We start from the raw sequence: 19,931 nt of genomic DNA, 5'->3' as shown, positions 1-19,931 counted from the left end.
CAATGTCATATCATATCGCATATAACAAAGATAAGACATAATGTTTACATTGTAAAAACATAAAAACAAATTAATGAAAATAAAAAAAAAACAAAAAACAACAAAAAAAAAACCTTTTCAACTTAAATGTATCTTTGGGTAGGTTAATAACTTCAAAGATGCTCGGCCTGTAGCCTATAACATGTTTTACTTCATGTCATTTCTAATTGATCTTACTTTTAAAGTTGTTTTTTCACTCGGCTTTGTGCTCATGTCGACATTGTGTCTGTTACACTACTTTCTCTACAACTAATGGCCCTTTCCTTAACAAATACTGACTGATGGATTGAAGAACAGCAGCAGACTGTACAGGTCTATGTTTTACATGCATGTATAACTTGATGACCAAGTTTTCCTGTTGTAAACGAATATTAGCATGGAATTACAGGGCTATAAAGGTTTATGTATATTTCCATTCTGTCCTAGCAATTACCACTAATATTTCCTGGTAATTCAGTGATAGCGCTTCAAGTCCGTCGCTGTTGAAATCCACCAACCACGGTGAATAATCAGACGCCCTAAAAAGACACCCTTCCTTCTGGCAGTATGTGGGTGATGAGCCTATGATCACCTCGCTGCTCTCACATGGCCACGCCCCAGTTCCCTTTGATGCATCGACTCTCCTGCACTTTCACTGTCCAACTCAGTCTGCGCAGGCCACCAGCTCGACACCATCTCCCAGCGCAACAGGTAAGGTCCCATCACTGCCTCTCACTCTGAAACTCTGAAACGTGGTTACGCTGCAACCCTGTAGCAGTGTGACAAAGTGCATGTCTGCACAGTACTGCGTTTCAGTACTAATCACTTCAGTCTAGCGGTTTTTCACGAGAAAGCCTTGGACTGAGGGTATTTTTGACACTCTCACGCATGCTTTTACTTTGCACGTTTAGTTTAATTGAGCTATCAAGTGTTTATGGGCTGTTTCAGACTTTATTTCTCAAACATATTTGGTTTCCTTAATTAGAGGATGTATAGGTTTAGGGTGGATAAAAGTAGACAAACCCGTTTGTGCATTCACACATTTTCATTTATTAGAATATGAATTAAAAAATGTAAATGTGAATTGTAAATTTGATGTGGCTCTACAGGCAGTGAGTATCAGCTAATTTATCCTTAAAACAGTAGGTGTGCAGGCTGTAATATTGCCGGAAATTGAGAAAAGGAGGAAACAAAATATCTCTACAGTCCATCCATTCTCAAACTTTGCTTAGTAGGAGATTTAAGTCTGGTCTTTCCTCACGGAATGTAAATATAATGTAGAAATATAAAACAGAATTAGTTCTTTTATCTGTGCCACTTGGATGTACAGATGTGTTTTTAAATGATTTTCATTAGTGTGCTAAAGCGCACAGAGACACAAACATTTAAATGCATGCTCAAAGGGACTGCAGCAACTGACTGCAAAATCAGGCAATTGAACTTTTATTTTTATTACTGAAGATCATCTTGATTATTATGTATTCCTAATAAAAGTCTTTTCCTATTTTATTTTGTAAATATCGTGTATATATATGGCTTTTTGTGCAGACTGTGGCTTTCACGTGTGGAAATTTACCTTTTTATTTGTATAATCTATTCTTCTTTGTACCTCTTGTGTGTGTTTCCACCATTTTCTACATTGTCAATACCATAGACACCAATACTATGAAATTACATATGGAAATTTGTATTGTGACAAAAGTCAAAACAAAATGTTTTAAATTTTCAGTTCTTCAAAGCACCCACCTTTTGCTTTGCACACTCTTGTCATACTCTCAAACATCTTCATGAGGTTGTCACCTGGTATGGGTTTCCAACAGTTTTCACACATATGCTGCGCACTTGTCGGCTATTTTTCCCTTCATGCTGCAGACCGACTCATCCTAAGCCCTCTCAGTTGAGCTTAGTTTGGGTGATTGTGGAGGTCAGGTTATCGGATGCACCACTTCTTCTTGCTCAGATAGTCCTTACATAGTTTGGTGTGTGTGTGTGTGTGTGTGTGTGTGTGTGTGTGTGTTTGGGTCACTTTCCTGTTGAAAAACAAGTGACAGTCTCATGAACCAGATGGGAAGACTGAGATTTGTTACAGAATGCGGCGATAACTGTACACCATATCTCCTCTATGCTCTGCATTGGGCAGATACCCCCCACTCACCTCTCTGCATCTCGCAAAGAAACAGACTGGAACCAAAAATCAAATATTTGGCCTTAATGATTACCTGATGTCAATCATCATGAGAGCCAGTTTGGCGAGTGATGGTCTCAAATACATTATGAAGGCAAGAAATTTCACCATTTAACTTTAGAGAGACAAACGTGTTCATTTGCAACCGCTCCGGGTGACTTCGTCGCCTTGATGTTGTCATAATGTTTAACGGTGTTATCAAAGAAATGACTATTTTGAAGAATCTAAAATGTATTTTTATATATTTATTTACTTCATACTTCCCAATGTATATGTACTTCCATGCATTATTTCATAATTTTCTCCGATAATTCATAAAACGTAGAAAACAGAAAAAAAAACAAGCAATTGAATGAGAAAGTGTAGCTGTGATATAGACACTACATGTCTTTGTCATTTTGATGGTATTGTCCTAACTTTTTATTTGAATGCTCATACTAAACAAAAGGCTAAAACACAAAAGATATTAAGATGCCCATTTTACTATAAAGCAATATAAACATGATACATATTGAATAAAAAAATAAAGAGCTTTAGGGATACACATTTTTAGATTTCATCACCAATTTTCTTAACTGTGTTTAATTTTTCTCTTTTCAGATTTCCCTGAATAGTTCCCTTGTCGGTTTTCACACTGAACATGAACCTCAGTCTTCCTGATCAGAACATGCACAACTCCAGCAACACGTGTCCTGAGGATGACAAACCTGATATCATGCTGCCTTGCTTCCGGAGAAATATGTATGACGAGCCTCTGGCCTCATACTCCAATGGATCCATCATCTCTCAACTCCTCCGCAAGACCATCCACAACAGGAGAGCACTAGATGAAAGCAGTTTCTACCTTTCCAGCTCCACTGCCGCCGACTCCGGCCAAGAAGACCAGAGCAGTGTGTCCTCAAAGGACAGCATGGTGGAAGCTCCCTCTCCTAATGGCCACATTTCTACAGCAGCCAGCCCAGAGGGGGAGCATCCCATAACTGACCACCTACAGGCCAAGAGGGCCAGAGTGGAGAACATCATCAGGGTCATGGCAGGTTCTCCCAACCACAAGCAGCATGGAGACAGCGAGAGGTCTGACACAGATGCCAGAGATATCAGGGAGGCCAGAGAAGCATACAGGGAGAATAAACGCAAACAGAGGCTGCCTCAGCATCAGGATCACAGTGTTGGAGGGCTAGTGGGCAGAAGATCTGGAAGCAGCAGTCGTGATAACGGCAACACCAAGGATGAGGAGTGTCACAAACTGAAAGAGCAGCTCCACAGCATGCAAAGGCTCCTGCGTCAGCTGCAGCAAAAGTTCCTTCAAGTTTACAACCAGGAAGATCCTGAACATGATGACAGAGATGAGAGAGACGCTGCTGCTGAGCATGACATCCTGGGTGATAGCTACTCAAGCAACGACGATGATTTTGAAAAGAAGAATAGCAGGATGAGTGCAGAGTGTAGAGGCCAAACCAAAGTAGTTGACTGTGGGGTACAGCAAAAAGAAAATCAGAACATACAGGAAACCTTGAAGCAGGAGCTCTCCAGGGCAGTTAATGAGTGTGTGGACAGGGTGTTCAAGAAGGTGTCATCCACAGGCCTGGACTTCTCTCCTCAGCTGCACATGTGCTCATCTCCAGAGATGCAGATAAACATGGGTGCAGACAGGAAGAGCAAACAGGCTGGCTCCACACAGGAAAAGCCCCAGGCCGAGGACGCTGTAAAACCCCAGTCTCTGGAGTACTATGAAAGCTCTGACGCTCAAAGACCACAAGACCAGACAGAAGCACTGTCACTGGTGGTCCGCAAGCCAACAGTGACCCCCTTGAGCTCAGTCACTCCAACAGTGAAGAGACCCTATCCTGTACACCAGACACCATTTCCATTCAATTACAGCGCTCCTCTGCATGACAGCCAGATTCTTGAGCACCTGCTCAAATATGGGCCCCATTCCAGCTTTGGGGGTCTACCTTGCATGCCCCCATCAATGGAGAGGTCATCACCAGACTCAGTGGACCTGCCCTGGGAGACCATCACCATGAGGTCCAAGGTGACATCCAGCCATCTCAATCACCACCCCTGTCCTTCTACCCTGGGGACAGTGACGGTCGACAACCTGTGTCTCCCGCATGTCAAGATAGAGTGTGGTGAACTGCAGAGCAGGGCTGAACGAAACCCCTACATGTCGCTAAACATATCCTTTGAGTTAAACAAAACAGTGTCAGTGAAAGTGTCTTTGCCTTTTCTTAATCCAAAAATTACTAGCACATGGCTGAACCACATTGTATTTTAATTGACATTAAAAACAAGGATACTTAGATTCATATATATATATATATATATATATATATATATATATATATATATATTACATACATACACATATACATACATACATATGTGGAAAGTGTGGTTTGCCATATCCTGGATCTCTCAATAACAAAGACTTGACATATTTAGCATCCACAAACTGACCAAATTTATGTGAAAACCTGGATGTCAAAACTTCATGATTCTGAAGTATCCAGATTACAACAGGGTATGTTCGATAATATCTTATATATACTGTATTTACCTTTTTATTTTATAGAAATGCTCGATATTTCAGCTTTTCCATTTGAACAATTGCTGGTTGAGGTTCTTTGCAGCATGGGCAGTTCCAGTAACAAACTTCAAGGAGAATTTTTTCTTTGATCTCACTAACCTCATAGAAAATTATAGCATCTTCTTTAATCTGAGCAGAGTAATGACTTTAAGTCTAGAAAAAGACAAATAAAAAGGAATACAAGGCTTTGATAAGAATTGCCAGGAACAAAAGCCAAATTTTCAAAGGCAGAGAAAGCACTGGTTTCTGTTTCAGGAACCATCGTTTTTTCAGACTTGAAAAGGTGCAGGATCTATTTCTCCATCATCAGAGTGATAGGGGTGCATCTAAAAGGTCACATCTGAGTGCTGGTGGAAAGCACAAGTGCCTCCCAACCATAACACTTGAGCTCTTGTCTTGAGCATTTGTTGTTGGATACCTCTGTCAGAATGTACATGATTGAAATAGAGTGCGAGACAGCATTGTTTTTACCTCATACAATAGGAGCTCAAAGCCAATTAGTCTGAGACAAAAGTTGTATTCTTGAGGGAAAAATCTGGCCACTGGTCAGAAAGTTAAGTAACATTTTCTATTAATCACAATCAGTATGGACAGAATAATACATACGTCATCAAGTCTTTAATCTGTTTTGTAACTCGCTGTAAATTAGGTAAATTATCCAAAAAGCAAAAAAAAAAAAAAAAAAAAAAAAATCTGAAATAGTCCCAGAATAGTTCTGGTTTGATGATCTCTTGTTGCAAGGCTTTAGAGGGGAACATTATGTGGTGCTTCTCTGGATTCACTTTATCTTTACAGTGCAAAGAGCTCTGCTCCTCTTTGAACAATGCCACATAAATCTTTCATCCCAACTTTCTTTTTTCAAAGGTATGGGTCCCTATTTAATGTATGGTGTGGTGACCTGATAAGGAAACATTATGAACTAAGGTGTGGCAGTGGATTACAGAGCAGATGCTCCTGAGCATCGTCAGTGCCGTAGGAGGAAATGCATTTATAATACAATAATAATTATATTATTTTAATTATAATTAAAATAATATATGTTGAGCAAATACATTATTTTAAACATTTAAAATGATGTCTAAAATCTATTTAAAATATGTAACATTTTCTTTTTCGTTTCATCATTTTTGCAGGCTCCATTTTTTTCTCAAGTGTAGAGTGACACGTGTCATCGTTAAATCAACTTAATTACATCAGAAAATCAGCTCCTTTTTTCAAAACAAGGCGTCTTAACCGCCGAGCATGAAGTGCTTTGCTCTCTAATTAAAAATCCCTAATCTAATTCGTAATTCTGTTTTGCCAATAAGCACATGTTAGGGTCATTATTGACTCCGTGGTTAATGCCGAGCTGTTCTTTAGTGAAATTCAATTTAGCTGTAGGCAACACAATACTCTGGTCCACTATCACTTTGCGACTGTGTGCTTTGTGTTACATTTAATTGTCCGTTTTTTCTGCCTTAACATAAACGTGAACATCCAGGAGGGTCTCACCCCAAGTCATCTGAAGAAGGCAAAGCTCATGTTCTTTTACACCCGCTACCCCAGCTCCAATGTGCTGAAAACCTTTTTCCCTGATGTTAAGGTAATTTTCTTTTACCTATATATATTTAAAAAAAAAAAAAAAAAAGCCACTTTTTATTTAACAGGTCAAATAAGCTGCAGAATTGTTTGTCCTGTGTTTAACTCCCCGCTACGCACTTGTCAGTGTGTGTTCAGGACAGAAAAATCAGCAGTGTGTCGGAGGAGAGAAACAAAAACGCAGAGGGTTTAAATAACAAAGCCACTGAGCTGCGAGTATGTCCTGGGGGCAGAGGGAGATATAGGGGCATTCTCTCTTTAAAAAAGCCACTCCAGTCAGCAAATGGAGTGACAAAGGACTCTGTAGGAAAGGCATTGCTATTGAGTGTCAACAGAGAGTTGGTATTAGAGACTTGTGCAGCAGAAACCAGGCAGTGGTGAGCTGACCCTAAACACAACATCCTGTGTATTTTGGCCATGGTCTCTTGTGTCATGCTTCCTCTTCTATCTTCATTTTTTTTTATCTTTTCTCCTGTCTTCTTATCTGCATCCTTTTGTTAGCCCTTCTCATTAATCCCATTTAACTCTTCTTCCTAACTTCCGGTTCGTAGCACAAACTCCTTTCCAATTGTCTCCAAACGCCTCTCGGCTTTCTCGTCCATCTCCTCTCATCCGTCTCGTCTCCTGGGTCTCTAAGCCAATGTAGGCTCCTGCCTCTCAGGCTGCTCTGACCCCTGGGGGTCAGGGGGGAGGATGCTGTTGCTGCAGCCCTGCAAACGTCTCCTCCTTGCTTAGAGTCCTGTGGTGGGAAGTGGCACTGAACAAAAGAGGGCCTAATCCCAGTGTCTGATTCCATCCTATCAGCCTGAGTCAATGAGAGGGAAGCTTCCTTCTGTCCTTATGCTGCCGCTTTCTCGCCCACCACACCAGAGAGAAGTAACGTCTTTGATGCCTGCCCAGCCCTTGGGCATTTTTTTTTCTGTCTTTCTGGATGACGAGATAGAATAACAAGACTAACGTCAAGATTGAGTTTAGAAATACAGAGCCTTGACAGGTGTTTTTTCACCCTGGACATTGGTGGGAAAAGATCAGAACAATTACTGTCCTGTAGAGTGACAGACCATTAGGTGGCATTTTGCCCTACAGGTACTAAAATGTGGGTTTTCCATGATGGAAAACATTTCTAATGTCAAAACATCAGACGGTCAAATGATTTTTAATTGATGATCATGATATGTTTTGATTTCTCATTGGAGTCTCATTAAGTTTTAAAAATGTCATTTCTTTTCAGGCATGATCTCAGTTTATATTTGCCCTCATCACAGGGAGGTCAAAGGTCAGACTGTCTGATGTCAGACTTCTGGGGCACAGATGTTTGTCACTTTAGGATTTCAGCTGTGGAACACTCGCTTTCATTTCTGAACAGTATAAAATCCAGATTTTCTTCTCTCTTCATTTCCAGTTCAACCGTTGCATCACCTCTCAGCTGATCAAGTGGTTCAGTAACTTCAGGGAGTTCTACTACATCCAGATGGAAAAGTTTGCCCGCCAGGCCATTGTGGATGGTATCAGTGATGTCAAAGATATTACAGTTAGCAGGGACTCAGAGCTGTTCCGGGCATTGAACATGCACTACAATAAAGCCAATGACTTTCATGTAAGTCACTCAGTCATTCCACTTTCATGTTGCATTATTTGCATCTAGATCATTCTAAGAGATTTTGAGTAAAGTGGCAATTTTATGGGGCACAGTCTGGCAGACAGCAAAAATTTTTTTTTTTTTTTTACACTTTGGTTATTTTTTGGATTCAACAAACAAGATATATATAACCACCTTAGTGAGTTTCAGAGATGCTGGTAGACAAATGTTTGTTAGGTGTGCTTTTCCCCCCCTATGTTTTCAGTCTTTGTGCTAAGCCAACTGGCTTCTGGCTGTAGCTGCATATTTAACAGGCAGATGTTAAAGTGATATCGATCTCTAACTCTCCAGCAGAATGCAAATAAAACTGTCTCCTAAATGGTGATCTGTTCATGTAAAGCACTGGAGTTGGCACATTCATCACAGTAATTACTAACCTGCAGAAGTATGATTGACCTTCACCATGTGGCTGTGATCACACATGTCAGTATGCTGACCTGTGTGTCACACTGCACCTGTGGCTGACTGGTCTCTACAGCTATTATCTAAACTCCAGAGTGATGCTTTATCAAACTGTGGGAAGAGGAAGCCACAAAACCCCACTAAAACAACTCAGGATTAGAGGACCAGTACGCCTGAGTGAGACTGAGATTGCTACTGATGCGGAATGCTGAGAAAGATGCTGTGGATTGAGGCTGTTTGGTGGGAAAGGGACGAGACCGTTTTCTTTACCTTGGGACCAAGACATTCCTTTCCCAGGGATGCTTTTGTGTTAGGAGCTGAAGGGAAAGAAAAATAACTTATGCCAACAACTATTATTCTAATTGGCCAGGCAATGGGAAACAAAAACTACAGGGTAGTTTTCTCCCAGCATCCTTTGCATCTAGACCTTTGTTCTACATTTGTTGAGGTGGTTTTATGGATTCTGCAATAATTAAGGGACACACACAGATTCTTAGCCCAACTATAACTACACCAGGCCCTCACTTTACTGCAGTTAACTTGAAATGTAGCAATCTCAAGTTAACACCCAAATCATACTTTGTTGTTTGGTAGATTTCCTGGAAAGACAACTGATCAGTGTTAGTTTAGGCTGACGAAAAACAAGACTAACTAATCAAAGAGGCATCTAATTGAAAGTGTATTATTTTTTATCAGTGCAGAGAACAAAGAGATGAGCCCCCCTTTCATCACTTTGAATGTTTGAAGAATTGTGCTACAGGTCTCATTACATATTTTTTTGACTGACTTTTGAAATGATATTCAGTATGTTTCTAAACAGAGCATCATATTGATTTTATTTGTTAAAGCAGAAACCAAAAATAAATAAATAAATAAAAATAAAAAAAATAAAAAAAAAGGTTCTTGCTGTAATGACTTACTAATCTCTGTTTTCTGTCTTTTCTAGGTTCCTGAAAGATTCCTGGAGGTTGCTGAAATCACCTTGCATGAGTTTTATAATGCCGTTTCTGCAGCCAAAGATTCAGACCCCTCTTGGAAAAAGGCAATATACAAGGTGATCTGTAAACTGGACAGCGACGTCCCAGAAGAGTTCAAGACATCTTCCTATTTATAGGCCAAAATGCATAAATGTACAGGTGAAGAAACTGGCTATTTTTGAAGTTAGTCTCTTGACAGTATTTGTTTATCCATTCTTGTAGTTTATTCTAGTGATGTGATGAATGTTGAATGAATGTTGGCTAAATAACATTTTGTAAATCTGTAAACACACACACAAAAAAAAAAAAAAAAAAAAATTCTAAAGGTTATGAATCTATAGTGTGAAATAATGTGTAGTACCTTTATCGGAAAGCAATTATTGATAAAAATAAATGCTCTTGTGGTTCATTCTATTCAGTGTTTACTTCCATAATCTGCCTCAACATATTTAAAGAGTTACTGATTTAGTAGCCTAGGTGTGCAAAATGTTTACAAATATGAAATTATTCAGAGCGTATCCTTAGTTGAACTCAAAGAGTTGTTTGGCAATTACATCAGTGGTAGTTTGCTTTTTAATTCCTTTTGTTTTCATAGTTGTGTAAATCGCTGCTGTTTGTTAAATGTTTTAAACTAATCTTGACAGACTGTGCATGTGAAAATATTGCACGCCACTGTCATGGGTTTGATTTTCTGTATAAAGCTGAAGGTCATGTAAAGTACAATCATTTTGAGATATTTCAGTCAAACATTGTATTGGATAATTCCTGAAATTAAAGATGCACTGTACAAAAATCAAACTAGTGTGTTACGTTTTGTTTTGTGTGAAGTTTACAAGGTAAATGCTTTATTTTTTATTTGTAAATGTTTAACTGTCCAGTGAAAACACCACATCCCAGAGCTGAGCCCCTAAGGTGCCTCTAATCCACATCCAGCAGCCAGCTGTTAAATGTCCCCCAAACTATGCTGTTCACATTGTTCACCGAGGCCAATTCAAGTTAACTTTCTAAGGCCTGCATTCATTGTGTGGCCGGTGCGGATGCGGACAACTGCCACGTCTTAAAAACTGCCACAATGCATTCCCTCCTAATGACTAATGCCCGAGGTGACCTCATATTGCAGTTGTGCTACCAAAGCAAAATTCCACAAACCCGCTGGCTTTTTCTTCCAGGCACCCGCTGAAAGCACCCTGATCGCAAACACACACACACACACACACACATTTGGTGGTATCATAAAATGAAAAGATGATTCCATGGGCTTAACATAAACCAGAAAAATCACAGCATTAAATTGCATGTAATAAATTAAATCCACTGTCTTTTGAATGAACATAGCAAATCATTGTGATCACATTTTAGTCGCACTGTTAATTCTATTGCTGTATGTTTGCCAGCAATTTAACTGGCAAAGAAAAAAAGCATGAAAACAAAAAACTGCAATGTGCCTTTCAAATACAGAATAAAGACACGAATGGACACACACACACACATCAGCACAATCCACATTAAAAGTACACAATTTCTTTTCACTGTGTGATGACACTGTCAATGCCCAAAACCAAATATTTAATTGAAAAACCCGTTAGGCGTCCAAGCACCAATTACATCAGAAATGATAACATTAAGGAAATTAAAACATTAGTTGGATTGGTTGATGACAAAGACTGGAGACAATAAACCTCTCTAATCTTTTAATAGACATTTCTTTTCAATTAGATCAGGCTTCTTCAGTAAATTAATTTACATTCTCATTTAAAATGCCTCTGGTTGAACCGAAGTGCTCTGCTCAAATTAATTTGTTATGTGACATTTTCTAAACAAGACTTGGTAACCTCTGGTATAATGAAAGAAAAAATAAATATCGTCACTTGTTTTAACTGCCTCTGGCTGAGAAGGCTGCAGCTTGAACAGAAGGATATGAAATTATGTTCTGTATTAGAGAGTCTCACGTAAAACAATTCATGCTTTGTAATGAAGGTGAAATGAAAAGTGAAAGGCAAGAGAATGTGATAAATTTAACACAAAAACACTGTTTAAAAAGATAGTCTGTGTTACGCATTTAACTTCTTGGAAATTCAAATTAACACTAAATGTTAATGAATTGGCAGCTTCTTAGATTTTTGCAGTGAAGGTGAGAAAATAAAAGAATACACATCACAGCCCATCACTTAGTTCTTGGAGATGAATGAGCCTGATCTGAGGAAAGAGTAACAGCATCATCTAGTGAATCTCTGCTGTAATACAACACTTAGTTTTACCTCAAAGTCACAAGATTAATATTTCACAGGTCAAGTATATAGTGTGTGTACATTTGTTTTTTCTTTTTTTTTGCATATTAGCCAATTACTAGCCTCTTAAAATAAAATATACTCCATAACTCTGTATTTTAAGATCTTAAATAAGCAGCATCAGGTTCTGTTGTGTACAAAAACCTCCACACAGGGGTGCACTTGTCACTGTATACTGAACTACTGTGTAGGGATTCTTCCTCACAGCAAAGACTCCAGGGAAGTAGACACTGGGAATTCTTCCATAATTCAGCATCATGTTTTATACAATTATGATTTAGGAATGCAAGGCTCATTGTCCACAGTCACTGTGTATGTGTGTGGCGTAACATTAATGGAATAATTAGCTTGGGTCTCCTTACCAGGGTCCTGGAAAGACAAAAGCAGGATCAAACACCCCTGATGTGGAGACAAAAGGGGCCGTGAGAGTGGGGGCACTGGGATAGTCTGTTTAATCTCCTGCTCAGAGGTACAGTCGTTTTGGCAGGCTCACACTGGGAGGGCGCTGGGAGCAAAAGGGAGTGCAACTTGAGAATGGAGGCCGCTGACTTTAGGCTGCCCTTCAGACATCCACTTCTTGGTGTAGTTTGGTGCGATCACCAGTAAATCTTTATTAATTTTAATTGGAACCCCCATTTAAAAGAGCAATTAAAGCGGATTAATCGAGCCCATCCCGTATAATGTCTTCTGTTAATTAGTTTGTCAGCACTGTTTTAATATCGCTTAATGACTTCATATTTCAGGGATGACATTAAAGGGATGCTGAAGGAAAAGAAATGGCCTTATCACAATGCGCTGCTTTAATAGGAGATGTCCCCCGCCAGCGGGCAAGGTCAGGCCTGGGGCCGTTGGGGAGGAAGAGGCTTCAGGGTGGTGCAGAGGCAGCCACCTCCAGGGATACACCAGGCCTCACAAACACTGGTACACTGACAGTGGTACACAGATGCTCTCATTCACTCAGTTTACAGATCACTGAGAAAAGGGTTAAGGGTTGTGCATCAGATTCTAATGTTGCAGATGAAAATCAAAACTATTAGGCCTTCTCATATAATATTTCAGATGCAACTGTCTTTTTTTTTTCTAGTATGCTGTGTTTGATTTCTTTTGGAAACGATACTTTAGTCTAGAGCTCGTAAGAAGCCTGCCCAGCTGTCAGTTCTAAACTGTTTGGGGAAGTTACTAACCTGCTGCTACTCCAAACAGTAATACTGGACATTTGAATGGCTCTTACTAAACTTAACTTAACTTTGTATAGTAGTGTACAATTCAAAATACAGCACAAAAGCTCTTTGAATTGCTCATCACATTTAGCAGTGGCTCTTAAAGTGGGTAATACCTGGGGGTACCTTAAGAATGGGCCAACAGTGCACATCTATTTTTTATAGTGAACTGGTTTTCTCATCAGTGTCACAGTTAAACATCCAGGTTACTCTCCCTTATGTGTGGCCCCTTTATGCTTGTTTTAAATTCAGCAGCATAGCATATGCTGTTGACCCGGGCCTGTCTCAAATTATTTGGAACACCAGTCAGAGACAGAGGACTCAGATGAAGACTAAGACAGACTGGCAGGTGAGGTTTAAAAGTAGAACAGGTGGAAAAACAGAGTCTTACTATGAGTCCATGCTGACGAAACAGTACTTACAGTACACTTGAAGCAGACAAAGCTCAGCAGGGAGAACTGGGGGCATAAATCAGAGTCCAGATCCAGGTCAGGAACAGGTAACCAATCCAAGCTGAGAAGGAGTAGACACAAGGCAGGCATCAAAAACAGGCAAGGTCCAGACACAAGTAGAGAAAACACTACAGAACCAGAAACAGTAAAAAAAAAATTCGACCAACACAATGAGCTGGATAGTGAGGAGTGTGAAGCTGTGGTGTACACACAAGACAATCTAGCAATCAGGTAAGTGAAGACAGGTGTGGTGGGAGGGGCAGTCAGAGCTGGAGGTAAATCCAGGTCAATTGGAGATTGGATGAGAACTGACAGCGTTATGCAGACAATAACAGGGCCAGGAAAACATGGAGCAGACACAGGACCAGGACTGACAATGTAACAAAACATTATTTGTCTTTATATCATTGATTGTCCATATAGTGTATGTTGCATATTTTCCCATCTGTTACTGATTTTGTTAGTTGTAAGAGATACCAGCGCCCGTACGTGTGCTGGTGGCGGTGGAAATTAGTAAATGAATTCAAGTTAATGTATCTGCTGTTTAAAGGACCTTGGTCATTCTATTGCTGTACCTTTAAAGTGTGATGATGTACAGTATACTGTATTCCCTTGTGAAATAACAGATGTTCAATAGAAGCACTGAGAAAGGGATAATGCTCCTCTGGTAGATGTTAACACAGAGTTCATCTCCTCTTTAAGCACAGATTTGATGTACTGTAACAGTGCCTTACATGGTGCCTGTGCATTAGTCTGTGATGCTCTCTTCACAGTGACACCGAGCCAAAGGTGGTCAGGCAGCAAGAAGTTGATAAAAACCAACAGCACATCCTCCTTATTGCAGCTCTGGCTGGCGTGCATCCCTGCTAATTTGAGTGTGCCCTCGCACCTCCACTCTCCTCAGCAGATTCATAAATCTCATTCCCATTATCCCGCTAATTAGCCGGGATTACAGGAGCATGTAATGCCCCCTCTTCCCAATAGATTGATTGGAGGACGGTCTCTTTGTTTTGAAATCACTTCCTGATTGATGTACAGAGCCCTAGTTTGCAATTGTAATGGCCCAGATGTTAACAATCAAATGCCTTTCCGCTCCAGGAAGTAACAGTCTGTCATGGAAGAGGAGCCAGCCGAGCGTGTAACGACACATCACAGGAGTGTGGGGAAGGAGGGACTGCGGTGGAGGGGAATGGAGAGATGGAGGGGTGGGGGGTTAGGTACTCGAGCCCTGGCTTGAATTGCTGTTGGGAGAAGGCATAATGTCCATACCCATACTTCCACCTGAACTGTAACAAACCTAGGTGGCTTTTGCAGTAGATAATGGGTACAGTATTGGCTTTGCTGGCACTTTATTCTGGACTTGAATTTGCTTTTTATTGCCTAAATTGCCCCATTAATTCTTTTAAACTGCAGGTGTGTGAAAAGCACCTCCTTCAGTTTGTCATTGAAATTAAATAGATCCATATGTAAAGGCTCAAATAAACAGGTTTTGTGTTAAAAGACCCTGATGAAGACAGAACCCTGTTCCAAAACTTCATCAGCGCATTAGTGTTTAAAATGAGTACCAGTTTCCAGGGTGCTCTCTCTCTCTTTCTCAGAAAGCAATCCACCTTCCAGACAGTAGAGGGCACTATTGTCTAACCAAACTGACTCTGCTTCTTTCCTCCTGATTCCTTTTTTCTTACCCTTCACCAATAAATCACTTTCCCAGATAGTTAATGGATATAGAAGCAGATCATGAGTGAGCTATCTGTGGGGCGATAATTTAAGTGAAGATCCCCGCACTGATTGCAGTGAAAGGTTATTTATTTCAACAATAATGCAGGACACAAAGGGGGAATCTGGGTAAGATTACCAGCTAGGGTACGCTAGAGTGCTCATCTCCAATGGAGCAGCGTGTAAATTGGGTTCACTTTCCCCAATGAAAATACAGACTGCAGTTTATTTCAACTTTATGCACATGGAAGGCTGTGCTTCCCTCTCAAGGGTGGCTGGGGACTTTGAGATGGCTGTGCATATGAGGGGAGGGTGGGTTTAGACCTTGAAAAATGCCCCTTTTGTCCCTGAGTGTCTGGAAGGCTGAACTATTGAGGTATGGTCCCCCATCCACCAGTTCCCACTCTCCTCTAATTAAAAAGCATGACAACAATGAGGAAATGGTCTAAAAAAACATTAGCCTGAATAACACACAGAGTAACCACAGGCTCCAAAATGGGGTTTGGGTAACCTATCTTTAAATGCCCGCTAAGAGAGGATGCTTGCATGAATGTGTGTTGTGTACACAGTGGTGCTGGGCACTATTGATTGACTGTTGGTGGAGAACCGCAGGGCACAGAAGCCAGCTCGGCACAGATAGCCCACTTCTCCTCTCATGCAGAAAAATGCATGATTAAGGCCTAACTGACATGTCTGAAAAGTTCTGGAGAGAGAAGCGGAAATAGCTCCATATGCTGCCCCATGTGCTCTCAGCATACTGAAAGTATAGCACAGCTCATTGTCTGGTTCTGCATTATTTCCAATAGCCTCTAAACACTGGGGTGTACAGACAATGTCACTGGTAAAGACATGCCACAGTAGACCATAGGAATTTAAATGCTGTAGCATAAAATGCCCAGTACACTTGTATACAATGTATAGTTTTACACGTCTGTCTTGCTGTAGGCTTTCAAATATGCTGTCAGCCAAGATATGCATCAGACACGGATCCAATGCTGTGGGAGATATAACCATTGGGTAAAGGATGGGAGCCCTTGAGCTGCATGATAAGCACTGTCACAGAGACATAACATATGTATCTATGCTATGCTTTGCTTACCGCTCCAGCAGGCTTTGGTTGACTTCACCTGGGGTGGCAGGTGAATTCCTTTGCTCAGTGCCAAAGCTCAGGATTGACAGGATCAAATCAGCAGTGTCTCAAGTGAAGACTAGCCAAGAGAGGTATGGTGAAGGGGTGTCTGTGGGACTCAAAGGTTTTGACTCTCCAGGGAGATCGCCATCCCCAGATGGGCCAACTGATCATCAGGCTCTTTCCTTAGGGTGATGGAAGCTAAGCAGCCGCCTCAGTGTAGCCTTCTCCCCAGATGGGTGGATCACAGGTCAAATCGTCCCAGACATCTGACTGGGGACATTTGGGTAGCTGGTCCCAGGGGGACAGCATGGGACAAGAGGGAACCTGCCTGAGACTGGCAGCTGCAGCACTCCCTCCTTGTCTAACACACCCGAGGGTGTACCTGCTGCTCAGCTTGTGCCCCAGTGGCATGTGACAAATTGTGACATGCTTCTGCTCCCCTGCTTTGTTAGATCGGTGGCCCTGATTGAAAGCAAAGCAGCAGGCATCTCTCAGATCCATATGTCTGCAGAGAGACAGAGAGAAGGGAACAAGAGAGGGGGCAGGCTCATCTGCAGCTTTACTGAACGCTCAGACAAATGAAAATAAAGTGATATCATTCCGGTGCATAAACGAATGCAATTTTCTGCAATAATGGGGTAGTGGAGATGAGCATATGCACTGCCATCATTTTATTTACATATGGATGAGTCCATTTTTGTTTTTATGCACACCACTTTCTTCATTAAAATGTGCAGCTCAAGTCATTCAAAGGGGACTCATATTTCATGAAGGAATAAGGAGAGTTCCAAAGGATTTTGAAGAAGTAAAACAAAAAAGAAGACAACTGAGCTAGGCCTTCCACTGAAGTTCCAGCAGCCTTTATTAAAAGAGCGGCATGATTGATAACCTGTCAGTCATTGGAATAATCACGACCAATCCCGTCTCTCACAGCCAGCTCTGCTTCCCGCCCTCATTCTTTATGCCCCTATCACCCCCAACACATCCACTTGCCATTGAAAACCTGTAATTGAATGAGTTTTTGTCATTATTGTGATTAATCATATTAATTTGAACTAATTAAGAGATGGTTCGAAGTTATGACAATTAGATTAATGAAATTAGTTTTAACTTTTTTCACCAAACCTAATAAAAAAGGGAAATCAGACCAGGACTGTTACGAAACAGTTGGCAATCTGGATTTTGGGACTAATTGAATGTCTGATTTTATTAATGATGAAATTTATAAAAGTCCTTGAGGGGGAAATTAACGCAGATTCAGCTGCTAAGAGTGGAAAATTGATTAAAATTCCTGGAGATATTCCTGTCATTAAAGGCACAGGCCCTGTTAACCCTAACCCTGAATGGCTACTGTGTACACACAGAGGCTCTCTACAGAGACTGGAGGGAGATATATATCTGGGTTTTTAAGGGATGGCAAATCTCTTTCTTAACTGGACCTATTAGCGGTTCATTGTTGGACGTCTTTGTATTTGTTCAGTTTTCCCTTTGCTTCCTTTTTTTTTTACGCTAGCTTCCCATCAAATTCAGAATACAGTTCAAGGTTTTGTGACATTTTTAGAGCACTGCCTGGTGTAGATAGCCACTACAGCCCAATATTATATCATATCAGTAGGTCTTCTGATCAGTTCTCTGTGGTTATTTTAAAATTTATAATAGTAATTGCATTGATTTTGCCAATATTGTAATGACACCTGTGCTAACTTTACTTAGTCTTGCCTGCTCTTGTTTTCACCCATGAAGCAAACTGCAGTCCTGAGTTGCATTTGGTGCTTGGACCATTGCTAACCTAACTGCAGGCAGAAGCAAACTGCGATTGGCAGGTTACTACATCAGTAAACCCTGAACAAAAAAAAATCTAAATACTGTAAATTACCTGGAAAATGCTATTCAGGTCATTGGGCATTATATAGATATTTAACTATTGCCCATTTTGACCTGTAACAGATCCATGATCCTCTATTGTCAAAGGCACCTAACTTTTCTTGTGCTATCATCAAATAAAAAAGTATGAGTCAAACTGCAGTGGTTTGGGTCTATTCCAAGAAATCCTTATCCTGTTGCTTGGCCGGTGCTGGTGATTGACACCCAGGTCAGCCCTTGCCACTCCGGATGCAGTGGGGGTCTGACACTTATGTTGCATGGGTCTGCACGCTCCTTCAGTTCTGCATATTCACCAGCCTGTCTCCCTCTCTGCAGGCCAATTCATAATTAACAGCTGTTGGCTTGTCAAGAGTGGCCCTGGCTGTGGCACACACACGTATATTTATATTCACTGTGAAGACCCCCTTGCCATGGATAGATTTCAGAGGCCATGAACCCATCCTCTTTTCCTGAATGATGGACACTCACCTGAAAGCTCAAATACATACTCAGTCAACATGCTCTCACCATCCCAACTCCTCCCCCTTCTCTCTTCCTCTCTCTTGTTCCCTCACTCATTCAGTTTCTCTCCCTCTCTCTTTTTCTCTCCCTCCTGCTCGGCACCTTCTGCCACCATGTCAGGAACTTTTGCATTAAGTCCAGTCCGTCTGGCCTGTGAGGAGGCAGTATGAAAATGAAGTGTGGCCATGGCTGGCCCTTTGCTATGTGTGTTTGTCATGCCTGTTTAGTAGAAGTTGAAATGTAAATATAGGCCGCAGGAGATCTTGGCTGCGATAGGCTGCTTGAAATTCTAATAAACAAGTAGCTGTCCACCTGTAATAAATGATACCCATAAAAAGGGGTGATTCCTTGAGCAGATAAAGATGAAAAGTAATTGTTTGTGCTCACACAAAATTAATCAGATCAAAACAGGGGCAATCATTTTAAAGAGACACCAGACCCATAAAAAAGGCAAAGCTGTGATAAAGTATTAGCTATCAGGCATGCAGTCTGGAGGTTAGCATTACAATAATATGGAGGGCCAGTATTCATGTGGCTGGAGATAGGATTATTGCATATATTCAAAGAGGGGAAAATGTTTATAGTACATATGAATACAAGCAGAGGTTCACAAAGACATTCAAGACACAAGGTCATAAGCACCAGAGAATTTTACGACAGGGACGTTATTTCATTCAAAATTGTTACATATGTGAAACACAAGAACTATATTTAAAACCCTCTAAATGACAACCAGTACTTATAATTAAGATAGATTAGGAAAAATCATCACACAAAATATTTTAATAATTAATACAAAAAATAGTATTAATTAAGCCAATTACTATATTAATAGTTTATAAATAAATTATTACAAGGACATCGTTGCTCACTGCAGTACCTGGTGGCATTTGTATATTAAAATTTTCACATTTGTGTAAAAAAAAAAAAAAAGTCAAATTTGAATAAGGCTTGTGCCTTTGTTTGCTTTACCATGGCTGCCATCACTTGTATTAAAACTAACAGACTAACACTAACTCACAGTGCCAGCCAGAGGTGTTCCCCTTACCCATATGCCACAGTGATCAACACACAGCTCGTGCCATCCGGTCTGAGGGCCCAGATATGACAGACCACCTGGAAAGAGAAGAGGCAATGCAAACATTGTTATTTTCACAGCTTTGATATGCTAAACACACAAAGCCCACTCCGGCAAAAGGGCCAATATGTGTTGCCCAGTGTTTAGCGATACACATGGTGAGGACATAGAGGAGCTCTGTTCAGCTCTTATGCACTGGCTTTGGTCCTATGCAATGTGTTTACCAGAGCAGTGGAGAGAGACCCTGATGCACACAAACAAAAGTGGAGCT

The 19,931-nt window shown here is 40.7% G+C and overlaps 1 protein-coding gene across 2 annotated transcripts; it reads left to right on the top strand.

The window, feature by feature from the left end:
• Positions 1–599: 599 nt before the first annotated feature.
• prox2 (prospero homeobox 2) lies at positions 600–9,675 on the top strand. Of its 2 annotated transcripts, none has more exons than XM_026303609.1 (5): positions 600–729; positions 2,804–4,382; positions 6,268–6,375; positions 7,774–7,968; positions 9,359–9,675. In XM_026303609.1, the coding sequence occupies exons 2-5, from the start codon at positions 2,844–2,846 to the stop codon at positions 9,524–9,526; spliced, it is 2,010 nt and encodes a 669-aa protein (XP_026159394.1). In that variant the 5' UTR covers positions 600–729; positions 2,804–2,843; the 3' UTR covers positions 9,527–9,675. The 2 variants fall into 2 exon arrangements, with proteins under 2 accessions (XP_026159394.1, XP_026159402.1); XM_026303617.1 differs by lacking the exon at positions 9,359–9,675 and adding an exon at positions 8,305–8,408.
• The last annotated feature ends 10,256 nt before the right edge of the window (positions 9,676–19,931 follow it).

The sequence above is a fragment of the Mastacembelus armatus genome, chromosome 22 (assembly GCF_900324485.2).
Source record: "Mastacembelus armatus chromosome 22, fMasArm1.2, whole genome shotgun sequence".
Lineage (NCBI taxonomy): Eukaryota > Metazoa > Chordata > Actinopteri > Synbranchiformes > Mastacembelidae > Mastacembelus > Mastacembelus armatus.
This window is presented reverse-complemented; position numbering and strand designations above follow the sequence as displayed.